Source organism: Rattus norvegicus, chromosome 7 (genome assembly GCF_036323735.1).
Source record: "Rattus norvegicus strain BN/NHsdMcwi chromosome 7, GRCr8, whole genome shotgun sequence".
Classification (NCBI taxonomy): Eukaryota; Metazoa; Chordata; class Mammalia; order Rodentia; family Muridae; genus Rattus; species Rattus norvegicus.
Window position 1 is genome coordinate 116865318 of NC_086025.1, and position 19038 is coordinate 116884355.

Here is a 19038-nt window from a genome sequence, read left to right on the forward strand (position 1 = left end):
GAAACTAAGCCTTGTCCTATCACCATGGCTTTCCAGAGCTGATAAACAGGCTTAGGGGCATCGAGTCAGTGTGCAGATTGGGATCTCATGCGTTTCTGGGTTCTTCCACTTCCACAGTGCCCTAGCTAGGCTGAGAATCACTGGATATCCTCAGCCCCTTACCTTGATGGTCGGGCATGTGGTCAAGCAGGTTGTGTAGGCCTCAGGTGGGCCCGCCTGGAAAAGCGTGTCCCTGGCTTCTAGACTGTTCAGTTTTATTGCAGTTAGAATGTGGTTTTGTCAGAGGGAGCTGGCGACTTCTGGCTGGGTAGTTCCTTTATAAAAAAAGCTCCACTTAGGAGAAGTTCTAGAAAAGAACTTCAGGACTAGTCAGTGAGTCAGTAAGGAGCAGAATCAGTGTATTGGGCCATTTTAACATTTTGTCTGAATGCATGTGAGTGCAGCAACTATGGAAGCCACCAGAGGGCTTCGGGTCCCTTTGGGGCTGAAGTTCCAGGCAGCTGTGAGTGCTGGGACCTGCACAGAGGCTCCCGGAAAGGCAGAAGCTTTCTCGACAGCTGCACCATCTCTCCAGCTCCTAGAAGACATTTTGACAGAGTCTTCAGGAGGGAGTATTAGAGAGAGGGAAAGGGAGAGACTTGGAAAAAAAGATAGTACACCACTGTACCGCATATGTGCACCAGGTAGGGTGTGGGAGGGGGAGAGAGAGAGAGAGAGAGAGAGAGAATTGACCTTAACTGTTTTTATTGTAATTTCATATATGATTCAGTGGCTTCTGAATTTACATCTCCAAAGGCTTCTAAGGTCTCTCTGTGTCTCTGTGTCTCTGTCTGTGTCTCTGTGTCTCTGTCTCTCCATCTCTGTCTCTCTGTCTCTCTCTCTGTCTCTCTCTCTGTCTCTCTCTCTGTCTCTCTCTCTGTCTCTCTGTCTCTGTCTCTGTCTCTCTCTCTCTCTGTCTCTCTGTCTCTCTCTCTCTGGCTTCGGAGGGAGCCTTTCTGAAGTTCTGTGGGTAGGATTAAGGCTGATAGGTGAAGCACTGGGCTGGGTCACAAGGGTCACACAGGTAACTGAGAGGTGTTTTCACTGTGAACAAAGTTAATCACCTTGTTAGCCCGATTCTGAGGAAACCGCAGGTCACGCGTGGGAAGAAGTAAGGGCATATCCCAAGCCCGCACTCGGGCTTTGAGCACAGCTCAGTGCCATTCTAACCTTCTGTTCTGAAAATCTGTCTCTGTGAAAAACTGTGACACCCTTGATCCTCAGGCATTGAGAAGCTTCAGCCAGACTCGGGTGGGTGAGGAGCTCCTTGCCATTCCCACAACCCCTAATTTTCACCTTTCTGTCTTGCTTGGGTTATGCAGCAGTGAGCAGGTACATGGTGTCGTATCATATCACAAGGCCCAGAGCCTGACCTGCCCATCCTGGCTCCCACCTGAGGGCAGGAGCAGGCTTCTCCCCAGAATGCATGTGACGGCTGAATCTCAACACAGTTGTTGATTCTGACTCCAGATCCTGAGCATGGGTTACCAAGAAGACAGGCGGAAGGCTAGACATGGTTCTCCTGGGAACATTGGTTGTGTGTGTGCTAACATTTACATGTATAACTGTGCATGGGCACATGCAGTGCATGTGCACGTGTGTAGTACATGTGCATGTGTTTGCATGTGTGTGCACGTGCGCACACGTGTGCATGTGTGTGTGCGTGCGCGTGTGCGCGTGTGTGCATGTGTGTGTGTGTGTGTGTGTGTGTGTGTGTGTGTGTGTCTATGTATGCCAGAGGTCAATCTCCATGTCATTACTTAGGCATTTTCTGTCTTGATTCTTTTTGAGACAAGATCTATCCCTAACTTGGAACTTATCAGGTAGGGTAGACCAGCAGGCCAGTGAGCCCAGGGACCCACTTCTCTCTGCTTCCCCAGGACTGGGATTAGAAGTGTGTGCCACTAGGCCTGTATTTTAAAAACAAACAAACAGGCAAACAAAAACAACACCCCCAGCAACATCAGCATGGGTTCTGGAACTGGAACAAAGCAGATACTTTAATTTATCTCCACAGCCCAACATTTTTTTAAAAAATTCAAACCAGGACTTCCAGAGCCATTACAACTTCCTTTGGGCAGCAACTGAGGCAGAGGGCTGGGCAGAATGGAGCCTGGGCACCGCGTGTGGGCAGAGTGAATGGCATTTTCTGGGCCAACGGGGTGGACGCCCTGCAGGTGGGCACTGCTGGTCACTATGAAGCTGTTAGCCTCCTGGGTTTTTTGCAACTTGATTGTGTGGTTCTTGGGTCTGAACCTTGCAGATGACATCAGACCATAGTGTTCAAAATGCTGAACATTCTGGAACCTTGTTTTGGCTGCGATTCCACGTTGGTGCCACTGGGCTTTGGGGTTTTCCCTGAGTGCAGCATCTCAAACTTTGAAGGTTCTACCAAGAGCTTGCACGTGTAGCTGAGGAGCGATAACCCAAGGTGGAGAAAGCTGAGAGACTGATGGCAGCAGGGGCTTATGGCCCTGGGGAGGTTTTCTTCTAGTCAGACAGAAGGGAGGGAAGCAGAGAAAAATGAGGCAACTTATGTGCTGGGAGGACACTGCCCCGTGCTCAAGGACTGATGGCCAGTAGAGGCCAGGCAGGCTGAGCCAGGGGCAATGACTGGGCTACTGCCTCCTCTGATTCAGAACACAGGATGGGGGCAGTGGGGTGCCCCTGCTTGAGGGGCCACAGTGGCTGTCCCCAGCTATCTCCCTTTGGTGGCTCTGTGGCTTCCACAAGGGCCGCCAGCAGCTCTGTGCATGCCTACCCCGCAGGCAGCCTGCCCTACGAGTACAAGATCGTGATCGCGGGCAACCACGAGCTGACCTTCGACCAGGAGTTCATGGCTGACCTCATCAAGCAGGACTTTTATTACTTCCCGTCCGTGTCCAAGCTGAAGCCGGAGAACTATGAGAACGTGCAGTCTCTGCTGACCAACTGCATCTACCTGCAGGACTCAGAGGTCACGGTGCGTGGCTTCAGGATCTACGGCTCCCCATGGTGAGTGTGATCGGCCCCCATCTTCACCAGCAGTTGGGGCGAGGCAGCGGGTGGCGGTGACTCCGGTCTTCCTGGAGGTGCTCAGGACCCAAAGCTGAGGCTTGGGACCAGGGCAATGAGGACACAAGGATCTGGGACTTAGTCTTGTCACTTTTACCCTTTGTTTGACCCCAGGCAGGCTACCATCACCCCCTGAGCCTCAGTTTCCCCATCTGGAACCAAGGAAGGGTAACAGCACCTGTATCCTCTGCAAGATATATATGGATAATATAGATATAGACATGGATAGAGATATAGATGAGGATAGAGGTACAGATTACATATATAGACATAGTTATGGATATAGGTAATGCTGTTTTCCATGCAGGTGGGTACTATAAAGACACGGAGGCTGAGAGAGCACACAACTTCCAAGATGACACAGCTAGGCAGGGGAGGGGCTGCAGCCGCAGGGCTTTGTGTTAAACACGAGCCTCTAGCCCGAGGGATCTCCCCCTTCTGTCTGTCTTCTGCCCTCCCAAGAAAAGGCATGTGATGTTGGAAAGACGATTGATCCATGTAATTGAGGAAAGGCATCTGGGAGCGTCAGACGGTCTCTCGGGGCACTTTCCCGTACGGGGACAGCAGCTGTTTAAAGACAAACGCACACTGAATCCTTATTCTGTCGGAGACTCAGTGACTGACTGGGCTGTCGCTCTGAACTCACCCAGCTGGGCGGTGCTCAAAGTGACCATGGGTCCAGACTATCTTTGTGATGGTCACTGTGTCCATGACAATGGCAACTGACCATAGCAGTGCTGCTGCGGACGGCAATGGTGGTTAGGATGGTTGTGATGGTGATGATGATGTTGGTGATGGTGATGATGGTGGTGATAAATGGGGGTGATGATGATAGTGATGATGATGGTGGTGGTGGTGGTGGTGGCAGTAATAATGTTGATGTCAGTTATGATGATGTCAGGATGGCAGTGATGTTAGTGATGATGTTGGTGAAGATGGCTATGACGGTGATGATGATGTTGGTGATGACGGCAGTGGTTGGTAGTGACGATGATCAGGTAATGAACAAGGTGGTGGTGATCCTGCTGCTGCCTGTGGCATTGTGTCATTAGTCCATGGAACAAAGCCTCCACAATACTCCTGTGGGGCTGATCTGTTGTCCACTTTCCACAAGTGGACAGATCTACTGGCCCTTGCATGGCCACAGGGTGTAAAGTGTTGGCAGGGTGAGAGGAAGCTCCCCAGAGAAGGTGGATGACCCCAGCTCCATGGGAGGACATGGGCTCTCATAGGCAGGGAGGGAGTGGCACTGTGGAGGGCTCCCGGTGAGCTAAGAAAACAATACATCTGGGAGCCCTGAATTTGATGTCTTTGATTTAAGACTGAGGTGTGGTTAGGACCTGTGTGGGTCTTATGAAGCCCTGGAAAAGGGAGAAGGGCCAGCCTGACCCTTTCTCCTGCCCCAGGAGGAGCCTGCTGTCTCTGCCTGGGGCTTGTGATACTCAAGGGTTTCATGTGCTCTCCTGCTGCCTCTTGAGGACTTTGGACACTCAAGGGTGTGAGGGACTCAAAACCAAAGGCAAGGCTGTGAGAAGGTGTCTGAGGCTGCCTGTCAGGCTGCAGCGGCTGGTCTGAAGCCTGCTTATGCGACAGCTCAGCTCAGGAGCACATATGGAAGTCTGAGCAATGTCTTGGGTCCTGAGGCCAATCTGGGTATGGCAAAAATAGGGTGGGGCCATCAGGGTGAGAGGTGGAGGTTCTGAGTGTGAGGTCAAGAATCAAGACTGGATCTCTGCACTGTGGTTTACAACCTGCCCCAACACACACACACACACACACACACACACACACACACACACACACACACTTTCTCTCTCTCTCCACACATATACCATATGAATATACATACACATACATATACACTTACACACACACACACTTTCTCTCTCTCTCTCTCTCCACACATATACCATATGAATATACATAGACATATATACTTACACACACATACACACACACCACACACATCACATACACATACACACACCACATACATACACATATATAGAGACATATCCACATAGATACATATACACACATACACATACATATACACCATACATACCACATATACACACATATATACACACATGCACACAACATACCACACACCACCAATATAAATACACACCACCCACATATATACATACATATCACACACATACACACACACCACCCACATACATACATACACACACACACACACACACACACACACACACACACACACACGCCCTTAAAAAAAGAGGTTTGTAAAGGTTAAAGGCATAGCTTAGGGATCAAGAAAACTGAGCTTAAATTTAGTCTCACCTTTTGGGGACTGTGTGACCCTGGGCATCACTGGGTGACCGGATGATCTAAACTCACTTTCTTACAGAATGGGATGGCAGTGAGCCCTCCTCCAGCAGGTGGCTATAAGGTGTCAGAGGGCTCCTCTGAGCCCATGGCAGTCACCATAAGTGCTCAGAATGGAGACCTGCTTTGTTTGCATGGCGTGGGGATGCCCTTCCTTCATGGTCTGGTAAGGAGGGCGAGGGGAATGGAGGAGATGCACCACCCAGCAACCAGGCTCACCAGAGCTGAGTAACTTAGCGTTAGGGCTTCCTAGGTGTGTGCTCCTCTGTCCAGGGAATGGTCCATATCCCATCACTGAACTAGCCGAGAGGATGATGCTTAGGTGAGCCCAGCTGCCAATTCAACTACTGTCCTGCTGCTTGGAGTTCTGGCCACCAGTGGCCCAGTGGGACCTTCAGTGTGGACATGACTGGCCTCTCTAGTTCCTGGCTTCCCCCAGCCCCAGAGAGCTTGCTTTCTTCTTGCCCCAAGACCTGTGTGAGTAGAAGCACAGGCTGGTCAGCAGAGTAAATGAACAGGGTGCGTGTTGGGGTTGGGGATAATCAGGAAGCTGTGTAGTTGTGCTCCTGGAAGGGCAGGATGGAATCCATGATGTTCCCCATTGGAGCAGGCTTTAGAGCTAGGACTAAAGGAAGTATAGCTCAGGGGGTGGGGTGCTCACATTCTCAGCCTGTCTGTGCTTATACACCAGGCTTTCCTTGGCCTGGTGACATGAATAGCCCCAAGGCCATTCTGTATGCAGAGTTCTACCCTCTTCTCTGAGACTACCCGGGGCTGGGAGCAGGTGGCAGGAGGTGGCTGGCTCTGTTTCTGTGGTGCCATGGAATCAGTCCTGGGAGTTGTCCCCTCTCCTCTGGCACCTGCATGTGTTAGCAGTGTGCCTGCAACACAGGCTGCACACATCAAGGCACTGCCACTCCAGCCTTGTGACTTTGGGTAACCATGGCAGCCTCTCTGGTCCCACTGCACCACAGGGAGACGATTTCATTGCATGATAGCAGGGTTTGAGGTCAGTGTGGCTGTCCGTATGAAGGCCTGGGGGTGAGGTAAGCACCATCAGTGGTTGAGGTTCTCGTAACTCATGATCAAGGGGGCATGCTCAGAAAGGGGTTAGCTCTATGCCAGATGAGGGTTAGGCTAGCAATAACCCCCATTTTATAGACAGGCAAGAAGAGTCCAGGTAGGCACATGGTTCAGCCAGGGTTATCAAGACAGGGGTGCTCCAGACACCTGGCCAGCTTCTGGTGAGCTCTACCCTCCCTGGAGTCATGCAGTATTTTCCTAAGTACCACTTGGGTATCCTAGGGGACACGGAGGCCTGAGAATCACTGTCCTGGTTCATCAGTAAATGTATCAAACCATCCATGAGCATTTATTAAGGACCTGGCTCCCACTGAGCCTCGTAGACGTGGCTGGACTCACCAGTACAACATTGCTGTCCTGGGTTTCACCCTGATGATAGCTGATGGCCAGAAGCTCCTGATTCCAGAAGAAGCCCTGGAAGCTGGGGTCAGGGAAAAAACCCCATGGAGAGAGCTGTGAACCAAAGAGACCACAGAGCTAAGGATGTGAGCAATGGTGTGGCTATCACAGGCAAAGGTCAGGAGACTGGAGGAGGTGCCAGGCTTGTGGGCACTGTGGGGACTACTTCCACGCCCTGGCCGGGTCACAGTAAGAGACAGAAGTCACAGGCTTGGCAGCCAGAGTCTCAGGGTCCTTGACTGGCATCCCTGCCCTACCTTTTCCCCCAAGGAACTGGGAACTAGGTTTTCCAGAGGAACGTCCCTCAGTACCCCTCCAGGGTGGATCTGAGGACCACAGCAGCACCGAGGTTGAAACCTGCTGGCTCCCTGTGGCTCTTTTCCAGGAGAGCTTCATGGATCCCGCCTCACTCTGCATGTGGGCGTGTGGTGTACACCACAGAAGGATGCTCACCCAGGAAGTGCATCGCTGCTGGGGCATGTGTGCCGGTGGGTTACAGGTGACCTCCCTCATCTATTCCATGGCCTCTGGAGGCCCTGGGGGCAGCCATCATCACGCCTCTGCTAATGAGGCCTCTGTGCCTCTTGCCCGTGCATCCCTGGGCTGGTGAGTCAGCCCTGTTGCCCAGGATTCAAGTTTTATCCCTGTCACTAAGCTACAGAAGCATTGGCCAAGCTGAACAGCCTCCCCGAGGTTCAGTGTCTGGCTAGTGATGCCATGAGGTCTCGGGATAGGTGCATTACCCTCCCAGGACCCTTGGTGAAGAAGGCTTAGTGGCTGGTGTCCCAGGGATCTTAGAAGCCACACACGTGGAAATGGTATAAGCCAACCCTTAAAAATGTGTTCGTAGCTTCAGAGCCTCTTGGTCTAGCTTTGGACTCTACCCAGACCTGGGTGAGGTGTGTAGGATGAGCCCTCCCCACCAACAGTGCCCTAAGGTTTGAGGCTGACACAGTCAACTTCCGGGCGCTGGTCAGCTACCCTCTGGGCAGCTCATGGTGGGAGAGAGTGACTGATGGTTATTGAATTCAGATGATTCAAGACAAGCCCCATGGACCTGTAACCCGCCTCCTTTAGTCAGTCTCTCGTTGAGATTCCCTTCCCAGATGATTTTGTCAAGTTGTTGATTAAAACTAACCAGTAAAGTTATTTCTTCTCTCTCCCTGGACATATTGGTTGATGTGTGGAGTTCAGATGTCCTTTCCAGCCTCAGAGGTGTAGTCGTGCCCACAGGGGTGGGGTGGACTTGAACACCATGGGAGGGAATCGGCAGGTCGTTACTCAGGTGGGAAAACTTATACACAGGATGGCAGTATGAGAGCCCATGTGGCTTTAACAGGTAGTGATCTTCTTGTCACAGGGGATATGCAAGCAGGGCTCTGCATGCCAGCAGCGACTCCAGGCAGCTGCCACACGCCCTCTGCTTTTATGTGCGTGCTGGGGATTTGAACTCCTGGTCCTCACCTATTTGCAACCGAGTCAGTTCTCCAGCCCTCCAATCTCTTCAGCAAAGTCCGTTTGCCAAGTGATGTCCCCTGCCAGCAGTTGCTTACCTGTACCCCTGCCAACACTTGGTACCATAAGGCTCTAGGTTTTCCTCCCTCTTGGGTGGGTGCTGGTGCTGCCATGAGCCTTGGAACCTCTCCATGGTTTCTGACCGCCTACGTTCTCCTTTCTGAAGTCTTTTGCCTAGTGCACTATTTGAGGCAAGGGTAATCTGTCCTTCGGTTGGTTTCAGTGACTCGGGGATGAAACCCAGAGTCTCACATGGGTTAGGCAAGTTCCCTTACTACCGAGCTGTCGCCCTGGCCAGCTCTGTTCTTTCTCTTTCTTACTGGTTTCTCGAGAGGCTTGGTGTGGTCTGAGTGGGAGATGGGTCCTTGGTCACTTGACACCTGACAGATCGACTCCTGTCTTCTCACACACAGAGCCATGAGATGAGCAGAAGCCCCGGATTTGGGTTCGATTAAACGTTTTTGCACTGTTCTTCCTGGCAAGTGCTTCCGGTGTCCCGCTGATGGGATCTTTGCTCTCTGGGTCACGAAGATTCTTTCCCTTGCCCCACACAACCGTACTGCTTGCTTTTCAGGCTTGGGCATTGGGGCCACTGGGAATGGGGGTACTTGGTGTGAGTGGGGTGTGTGTGGGGTGGGTCCTACTTTGTGCTTATCCTTGTGGGCACTGTCGGCAGGAGTCTGCTCTGGTCTAGCACTCCACCAGCTCATTCAGAATGGGATGGGAGTGCCTTCCGTCACCCCAATGACAGGTTTCTTCAGCATCACCTCTGCTCACTGGAATACTTGAGACCAGGGGCCTCTTTCACATGTACTCTCTAACTGTGAAGCTTGACACGGCACCTGGGTTACGTTGATAAATGTTCCTGGAATGGATGAGTGCACCGATAGGAGGGAGGATTCCAAGCAGCGGGTAGTCCATTTTAATCCCTCCCTGGACTGTTTCCTGTGTGTGCATCTCTCTGTGGCCCCTTCTTGACCCACACCGCCAACCCCTCACTCCCTAGGTTCCCATTCCAGGCTGGACTCTGAACACCATGGCCTGACAGTGCCACCTCCTGGCTTACCACGCTGCCCATTTTCACCAGTTCCCCCAGACCAAAGGCCAGATGCCTGCTTCCCTGTGCCTTTGACCCGGGCCCACTCTTTCCCAGCATTGGAGGGGAAAGAAGGGGCAAGAATCTGAGGAAACCATGCCTCCCTCATGGGCACACGGTGACTCTGTGGGACTCTTGACACGGTTGCTGGTCCCCCGAGCTACAGCCGGGTGTATGTCCGCCACCCAGGGCAGCTCTGGGGTGGAAGTAACTTCAGGAAGAGGGAAGAGTCAGCTTTTACAAAATCCTGCTTCTTCTTCTTTTTTTTTTAAGTCCTGCATATATACCCTATTCATTTATGGGTTTTGGATGCATTTTTTGTTCTCATTTAACTAAAAACGGCCTTGATTTAAAAAAAAAGAGAGAGAGAGAGAAAGAGAAAGAAAAAAGGGAGTGAGGGGGAGAGTGGAGCTGGCACGTAGCGGGCCCATCTGCTCTAATTACTTCTGGTATTTTGAAAGAAGGCATCGAAACCTGCTGAGACGCTGAACTTCGGGAAGCCGCTCCAGGGCTGCAGGGCCTGCACCCCGGCGGCTGGGCTCAGATACAGCTTCTGTGTTTGACTAGGCTGCCTCCCATCAGGGCTGGACCCCAAGGCCTAAGGAGGAGACTTCTCTTGTGTCTAGGAGCCAGGGCGTCAGGGACAAGCTGAGCACTCTGCAAGGCCGGACTGAGAACCCAGCCTGGTGTGCCCATGCCAGCAGTGTGGCTCTGGTCAGAACCGTGGCTTTGCGTGACAGTGACACACGGAGTCTCTGTGTCACGGAGAATTAAAAGAGGCCAGATAGAGACATTGCCTGGCATGTAGTTTGTGTCTCATCTTGGGGTAGGCTGGCTGCAGCCACCCAGTGTTGAGAGCATAGATAATAATAAAGGTTTCTTTTACATAGCTGGTAACTGTAGACAGCATTTCCAGAGCTGGGCATGGAACAGCAAGTGCCTGGTGGCCTCTTGGGAGGGGGTCCTGAGGGTGGGCACTCATGTCCTCTTTGATGTCCCATTCTCTTACTTTGTACAGCTAAGTAGGCTTGATGCACAGCCTGGGGGCAGGAATGGAGCAGCCTGGGAACATTGTCTGTCTCTGACGGTGCTTAGGGAAGCCAGTCGGTGTGACAGATGTGTGTCCTACCACAATTCCCAGGACAATTAGTGAGGCTCCCGCTATTCTCTCACTTTAGAGATGAAAGTACTGAGTCTCAGGAAGCAAGCTGACTTGCTATGAAGGAAGTCCCCACACGGATCACGGGGAGCTGAATCAGGGAGGGAAGCATGGTGTCCTTGGGACAGTTACAACAAGGTGCTGCTTGAATGCCTTTGCTAGGGAAAAGCATAGTAGAGAATCCTGTTTCCTCTGACCAGACTGGGTTCAAGGTCCTGGGTACGGGAGCCAGGAATCTAGAGTATTGCCCGGGTCTGAGCATCCTGCTGCCCTGAGCTAGGCCCCACCACTCTGGCTTTCTACAGCTTCAGCTATGGCTGCCTGCTGGTGAGCCTTGCTGTGTCTATCCAACCCTGCCTATGGCCCTGGCTACATCCCACCTGGCTTCTAGGAACCCTCGAAGGTCTCTTCTTGTCAGCTCGCTCATTGCTATGCTGTGTGCAGACTTGGAATCTTCCATCGGTCTTGTGTGAGTTATGGGCTGGTCCAGGACCTGATGTCCAACTCCTGGGGTATAACCCTTGCCTTTTCTCTTAAAATCTTCACAAACTATATCTGTGGTACTTTTCTGTTGTGCACACGATGTGTGTGTGTGTGTGTGTGTGTGTGTGTGTGTGTGTATGTGTGTCTATTAGACTGCCTTTTGACATTAGGGTGTCCATTGTGGTCATGTCTGTAAGACTCAGAGTAAGTTGTGGGTAGCTCTATTAGAAATCAGAGTCCTGTTTGGTGCATAGCCCAGTGTAGGGTTTCCCTGCCTCAGTCTGTGAGTGTGCCCAGCAGGAACCATTTTATACTGGTGTCTTGGCTTGGGGCATCCTCACTGTGGGCTAGGGACCTGTTGCTGGAGGTCTGGGCTCTGGAGACTCTGGTAGAGGAGCCTGGAGTGGAGTCAGGGTGTGTGAGCTGGGGTCCAGCTTGAGGAAGATTTGTCAAAAGCCTGGTCCTTCCTCTTCCCTGGCTTGGTGGCCTCTTGCTGTCTTACAATGTTAAGGTCTGTTCTCCAGGAGTCCCCTTCCAGCATTTGTCTTGGGCTGTCCTACTCTTTGGTGGCTTTAGCTTGAGGTAATGGCCCTCATGGCTTATTCCGGCTACTGAGGCAAAGACAACCTCTCCTCAGGACCCAGGTAGGCACTGAGTGGCTTCCCCCAACCTGCTCTGTTTGCTCGGTGTCTTCATGAGTCAGAGAAGGCTATGCTATCTTGTGTCACCGATGAGCTGGAGATGTGCAGGGATACGGAAAGACTGGCTGTGACCTCAGGCCTGGGAGGAGGCAGGAGTGTGGGTCACTCTACTGGGGAATGAGGATAGTAGCCTCAGGCAGTGCTGGCAGGGGTACCGTCCCCCCTGACACTGGCCTGGCTCTCTGCTGGCCCCCAAGGACAGAAGAATAGGCTGGGCATCGGCTCCTGCCCCTCCTATGGCTAAGTCTTACTGTGCCAATGAGAGAGGCGGCTGCTGTGCATTGAGCCATGGAGGGTGGTCAGCAAGGCCACCTAGTACTGTCTGTCATTGTCTGCAGCCCCACAGTCAGGGGCCACCTGTCCAGGGAGCTGTCTACATGACTGGCTAGGCTTAGGTCCTTTTTCCAGGGGAGCCACAGGGGAGCCAGTAGCATATGACACAGCTCAGACCCCCCAGAGACCATGCCTGACAGCCATGGGTGGGTTCACTTCTGTTTCATGCCCCCCCCCCCATGCACAGCATCCTAGACATGACGCACTGTGTCTGTGATGGTGTCTGAAACAGGGAGCGTCCTTGTTCCTGGATACTACTGAGCTGGTGGCGCGTATATCTGTGCACACATGCACATTCAACACACACAGGCCTATACACATGTACGTATATAGTCAATAAAGAACACAAGCCTACACACACATTTGTGATACACACACACATGCACACAAAGACACTCATGTGCCCATATGCACAGGTGGACTAGGGAAATGCACTGTCAAGGACACACACACACACACACACACACACACACACACACACACACGAGACACAGTTCTCTCCCCAGTTCTCTCCCCTTCTCTTCTCATCTTCTGCCTCTCTTCTCCATCCACTGCTTCTGTGCTGCTCTGTCCTCTCAGGCAGGCTGCTGTGCACCTGCTCACTCTCCCACTCAAGATTAACGTCTGAGACGAATCATTTGCTGTCTCCGCACAGAGTCCCAGCAAAACAAAAGATGAGCGATTCCACATATTGGAAGGGTGGGGAAAATTAATTAGGAATGACAAGGGACCCACTCCGCAGTGCTGCACCGTCTGCTTCTGACTTGGTGGCTGCTGCTGTGGCCCCAGCGGGTGTGTGAGTGACAGACTTCTGGACACTGGGCAGCTGGTGGGTCCCTGCCCACTCACCCCTAGCCTTGGGCCATACTGGCTACTACCTGTCCACTTCCCCCATCCCCTGACCTCTGCATGCCAGCAGCACCCAGGGATACAGAGGAGACAACTGCCTTAAGTGTCTGCCATCGTAGGAGAGGATGTCCCCCGGAGGTGGGACGTCTGCACTGTGCAGTCTGGACCCTGGGCTTGGGAGCTGTGGTCCAATCTCTGGTGTCTCTGAGCCTTGGTTCTCTATTGCAAAAGGGGGTTACAGCCTAGTTAGGGTTCTGGGTGACAAATGACAGTTTCATCTGAGACACCACTTAGCTGTGCTGTCGCTGGTCCCTTGGGGAGTGGCTTAGGAAAGCCTGTCTTCAAGGGGGCTGATGGGAGCATCCTGCGGGTAAGCTGGCCTGACAGAGGTGGGAACCGGGCAGGCTGTTTTAAAGGCTCACCCACAGCTGCACTTGTAGCTTCTAGGCTTGGGTAACTATTTTGTTTTGAGCCGCTGTGGGAAGGCGAGATACCACTGCACCTCAAGAGGAGGGAATGAGTTAGCAGGCTGAGGCGGGTCTCCTGCAAAGGGCTACGGTGTTATCTAAAGAACTCTACCAGGGGTCCAACCCTCTGTACCCAAGTCCGCCATGGAGGCAGCCAGGGTCCCCCAGAGTCAAGCTTTCTGAGCATCAGAGTGCAGGTGGTGACACCCAGATCCAGGTTCTTCCTTGCACAGTGGTCACACTCTGCCACCTGGGCTGGCTCCTGAGAGGGTGAGGGAGATTAGCCAGGGGCAGGCATCCTTGCTAGAGTCATCGTTTTTTTTTGAAGTTTGACTGGCAGGTCCTTGGGCGGGACTGCCACTAGGAGGGTGCAGAGGGGAGGAGACTAATCTGAAAGGTCTTCACACCTGCCCCCAGGCAGAGCAGCTGGCTTATTCCAGTTTGCATTCATCTTTCCTCTACGCGCTCCTTGAACATATCTTCCCTGAGGGTCACCTGACTCAGCCGTCCGCCAGGTATAAGAAACATGGGAGGCCAGATCTGAACACTAGGCCTGGGTTGGAGAAGCCTCCAACAGACCGTCAAGATGGGGAGGGGAACCTGTGCCTGAGGAGGGGACATTCTGGAGGAGATGGCTTTGGAGTTGGTCCTTACGAACATGAGGCATGGGTGAGAAGTTAGCGTCTCCGATGTGGGGATGGCAGGAAAAAAAGCCCAAGGTTAGCTACAGGCCTGGCTGTGGCTGCTTCTGGAGCCTAATAGTACAGTCAAGGCTGTACTATTCAAGGCTGAAACTTCTAGAGAACCTGGCCTGGATTGTCTGAGAGTCAACTGGGGTAGGTTCAAGGGCCCTGTGTGCCAAGCCACCAGGACTGCGTTTTTTCCTGGAGACAGTGGAGGAGCTGTGGAGGGATTTGGAGGCGCCACAGGAAATCTGTGATGGATGCAGGCTCTTCCCTGATCAGCCAGGCTGAAGGCTCCTCCCAGGGAGCCTGAGGGAGCTACCCAGGCAAGGAGCTTCTGTGGAAGAGAGAGCTGGTGCCTGGCCACCCCCAGGGGCTTCTTTGCAGCAAGCATTAGCTTGAATACAGAATGCAGGTGTCTGGGCTCCTGGCCCAAACCCCTTCTTGCTCCTGTGCATGCACAGATATGCTTGCCTTCTCTGTGCTCGCACTTCCTGTGCCTGAATGGGGAGCTCACACCCGTTTCATCCCAAGGGTTAACTGAGCAACTAAGTACAGAGGGTGTTACCATATAGAAGGGTGGTTATTTTTATCGTTTTGGGTTGGAAGAGACAGCCTGGCTCTGGACCAGCGCTTGGGTACCCAAGTGCTGTACTCTGGCTATGTCACTTAGGTATGGCTCTATAACTTAGCTTCTGTGCCTGTGGGAACCGTGATGGCAGACACCCCCCTGCGTAGGTGAGAGGCCCCTGAGCTGCCCCTCTGTGGAAGCCCCCACAGTGTCCCGTAGGATGGGCTCTCAAGCATGGTCTCTGGCTGGGAAACACTTTGGGGTCAGACCTGCTCAGGAGTCCCTGGGGCCTCCACTACTCTATGCTCTAGGCCCAGGAAATGGGTTCAGCCGGAGGGTCACTCTATCCCAGATGCACCTTGGGGAATATGCCCACTTTGGGGCTGAATGCTTGCTCTGGAGAAGCAAAAACTAGGGCCAGGCAGGCTCTGCTTCAGCTGCTTGCTATTGAGGAGTGTCTGTAGCCCCATTCAGCTGTCAGGGAACCCAACTTCACGCTTCAGGGGGACCCCTGTAATGATTGGCCATGAGGAGGTCATTTATATTGGCTAAGCGGGCCTAATTAGGTTTGATCTGAAGGTTAGCAGAAGCACACAGAAAAGCTGTTAAGGGGTTAACCTCGGAGAGATTACGTTGTATTCAGTGCTCTGTTAAAGTTTGAATTAATTTTTCCCATGGGTTTGCTCACATTCTAATTTTCAACTAAATGAGACATCTGTTTCAGAAAAGGGAAATTTGCTCTGGTTGTCATGGCAACTATCATTCTGTAAGAAAATTATTCCAATGGTTACTTTAGAACAGAAAGACAGAGATTCAGGACATAAAGCCGCCTTCGGCTCAGTCGGAATTCTGATGGGCCACCCTCCATGGCTGAGATGACTTGGATAGTGAGGCTGAGTGGCAGTGGAGGTAGAGCCCAGGTCCAGATGATAGGTCATGCTGGAAGCTGCTCCAGGGGCTTTTGGGCACCCCAGCATCGTGGGCACTTGAGCATGCATGGGTGGCATTCCAAAGTCAGGTGGCAGTGAGGACCAGGGCAGTGTGTGTGTGTCCTTCCTAGGAAATGCCACGCAGCCATACAGAGCCAAAGAGAGAGCTGGCCGCTGTGGTTGTTCCCAGGGCTTCACAGAATACAGCAGATCAGTGCACCCCCGGATAGCACTGGAGACGCCAGTGCAGAGTATACTCTGAGGACCGTACCTCCTTTGTCTCCTGGGTTAGGAGCAAGTGGTAGCTGCTGTACCCGGCCCCTGGCAGCCCAAAGGCCTCAGTGAGGTCCCTGGAATCTGCTCAGGCCTTGCCGGTTGGCACAGCCACCCAGGCCTGCAATGCCCAGGGAAAGCCCTCCTTGAAATTACCTCAGAAATATCTTCCAGAAACTTCCCTGCAGGCTCTGCTTCCCTCGGCTCCCCAGTGCTAATGGTCGCTAATAGCATCTGGGGGGGGCATTGCCTGTGTGAAACTATTTCCATGAGGCCCTCTTTGTCAATCCCTCTCCCTCCATGTCGTTCCCAGCAGGGCATAGTAGCCGCCCTCGGGGTCAAGCCTGGGAAAGGCGAAGGGCCAGTCTGGGGCAGAGTGAGTATGGCTGACCCCAGACCTCCAAGAGCTGAAGTCCTGCTGACCGCTGCTCCGACCAGGAGAGCAGGGGCTCAGCTGTTTTGGAGTCTGAGTTGTTGGGAAGAGTCACTTGGCTCACAGGTGGGCGGGGTGAGCCAGGGAGGGAAGGAGAGGTCAAAGATTCGGGAAGGGAACAGTTCAGGGCTAGGTGCCCTGCTGAGGTCTGGATTCCCCATCGTGCTCTGCCTGGAGTGCTGTGTGGTCCTGGGGTGAGTGGCTCCTCTGAGCGAGATAGTCCCGAGGGGAAACTGCTTGGCAGAGGTGCTCCAGGCTGGCGTCCAGGGTTCATGGGATATCTGCTGTCTTTCAGAAAGCTAGCCCTGCAGTGGCTCAGGAGAACTAACAGGTACCTTTCCTCATACTGACCAAGCCTTGTCCTGCCACGTAGGTATTTGATTACAGCTTTTTGAAAAATGAAGCCCGTGTTTGGAAGACAGCACCAGACATACACTGTCCCCGTCCTGTCTGCTGGCAGGACACTGAGTGGCTTCCGTGCTGCTGTGGCCTTTCTGACCCCCATTCGCACACCTTCAACTGCCCAGCTCTGAGAATCCTAAATGGTGATTCAGAAATCTCACAGCCCAGTTCTCCAGGGTGCGGCAGGCACAGTCCAAGGAACCTGTAAAGAGAAGTGGCCAGTTCCAACTAGGGCCATGACAGAAAAGGACCTTACCTTGTGACCAGGGCGTGTGACTAGCTAGGGTGGGGGTCGGGGGCACTGTTTAGTTAGAACTGTCTAGCAGAAGTTTCCCTCCCTGCTCTCAGCTCCTCTGAGGTCTCCCATCCTGTGTCCTCACTAGAAATGCTCTTGCCAACCATCAAAAGTACAACTTGGAAAACCCTGCTCTAGAAAAAGCCTTACGCCCAGGCTTGGTGTGTGGCTCCCAGGAGATGTCCGTGGTGATGCGTAGGATGGTGATGATGGTGGTAGCGGAGGGGATGGTGATGATGGTAATAATGGTGGTTTCGATGAGACAGGATAATGGAAGGTGATGGTGGTGGTGATGGAGTTGAGGATGGTCATGGCACTAGAGACATTGGTGATGGCCGCATGGAAGTGATGGCGGTGACAATGGTGACGAAGAATGGAAGCAGTGACTGAGATGGTAGAGGCGATGGTGGTGATGACTACAATGGCCGCCAGGATAGCGATGCTGAAAGTGCTGATGGCATCGTCGGGGCTGGTGGATGTGGTGATGTGGATGGTGGCGGTGATGACTGTAATGGAGGAGATGGGGATGCTGGCATAGTGGCGGAGCGCTGAGTCCTCAGAACTCCTGTCACAGGGCCCCCAAGGATTCAGGAATCTGTCCGTCCTGGTCACTCTAACTCTCTTAAAACTCACCCCTTGTTTAAGGTCACACAGGTGGCAGGTAGTGGACCATCCTAACCTCAGGCAGTTTGGTTCCAGGTCCCTTAAAGCTGTGTGGAGAAGGGGACGGGGTGGGGGAAGAGGAGAAGGAAGGAGAGAGGGGGGGGGAGGTTTTCCTTCAGGAGAATGCTTAGCTATCTGCAGGTGGATATGAGCAGGCCTGAATAGGCATGTCTGAGGGAGGAGGCTCTGCCCTGAGCTGCTCTTTCAATGGCCGATTCCAGTCTAGCCACTGTCCCCTGATGGACACTCCCCATGGGAATCCTGTAGGAAAGGTGGCCATTCTGTGGCTGGGCGTTGATCCTTGGTTCTCCATTCGCATACCTGGAGTGAGAATCATGCCCTCCTCTGGCCCAGGGACAGGACCACCTCCTTCACTGGAGGCTCTGGAGCCTGCTTCAGTGGGCAGAGGAAGCAGGCAGAGCCACAGCTGCCTCTAAAAGCCTGGGATTTAGGAGTCAGGACTGGGGTGGTGGTGGCTGGTGTGCACTGTCTGGATCTGGTAAGTTTTCTTGGAGGTCTGTGATGAAGGACTAGCCTCAGGTTTGAGGTGCTGGCTATGACATAAGGTTCCGGGGGTGGTCAGTGTCCTGATCACAGTCACCAGAGGGCCCTCAGCCCCATTTACACAGTACTTTCCTGCCTTCAGGGCTGGGGTCTAATGCAGAAGAAGGACCTTTGAGCCCCTCCACAAGTGACCCAGGGTGGCCGCCCACCCTTCACACACCCAGGTCCTGCACTATAAGCTTGATGATAAGAGCAGCAGGTCTGGGTCTGAGCAATGGCTCCATGGGCCCTGTGTCGCCTGGGCATCTTCCCTGCTTGTGTAACACCTCAGCCCAAAGCCTATGAGGGTAGGCGGGGAGTTCCTGGGAATCCTAAGTAGGGGTGTTGATAGCTGCCATCAGTGTGGAGGGGGCCCTTGGGTTTACAGGCAGGGGTGTCAGCCATGTTGGCCAAGAGTAGGGTTCAGGTGGCAACTAGGGGCCCATGAGGGGTTGTGGGGGAAATGTGGCCTGCTCAACTCACAGCATGTGGTGGTAAGCAAATTAAAGAGCGGCCTGCACCTGCTCCTGGGGTCGGCCTCACCTTGGTCTGGCTCCATTGACAGCCGCTGCCTTCTATTCTTGCAAAAGTCCTCCAGACACTCCCAGTTTCATTTGGATTGAGCTTCCAGGTGTCAAGCCTCATGGCTGCTTAGCCCTGTGACCTGTACCCTCCTCTGTGACTGCGCCATGCTCTTGAGACCTTCCCTAAAG

General features: G+C 53.1%; 1 protein-coding gene across 9 annotated transcripts in view; it reads left to right on the forward strand.

Moving 5' to 3' along the window:
- Positions 1-19038, forward strand: part of Mpped1 (metallophosphoesterase domain containing 1) — a 79949-nt gene that overhangs the window by 53477 nt on the left and 7434 nt on the right. For 7 of the 9 annotated variants that reach the window (XM_063263938.1, XM_039079608.2, XM_039079605.2 and 4 more), the window contains one exon: positions 2808-3033. The exons of 1 other annotated variant lie outside the window; for it this stretch is intronic. In XM_063263938.1, coding sequence (XP_063120008.1) covers positions 2808-3033 — 226 coding nt within the window. Of the gene's footprint in view, positions 1-2807; positions 3034-19038 lie in introns of those variants that run through there. One more of the 9 variants, XM_063263939.1, reaches the window with a different exon arrangement.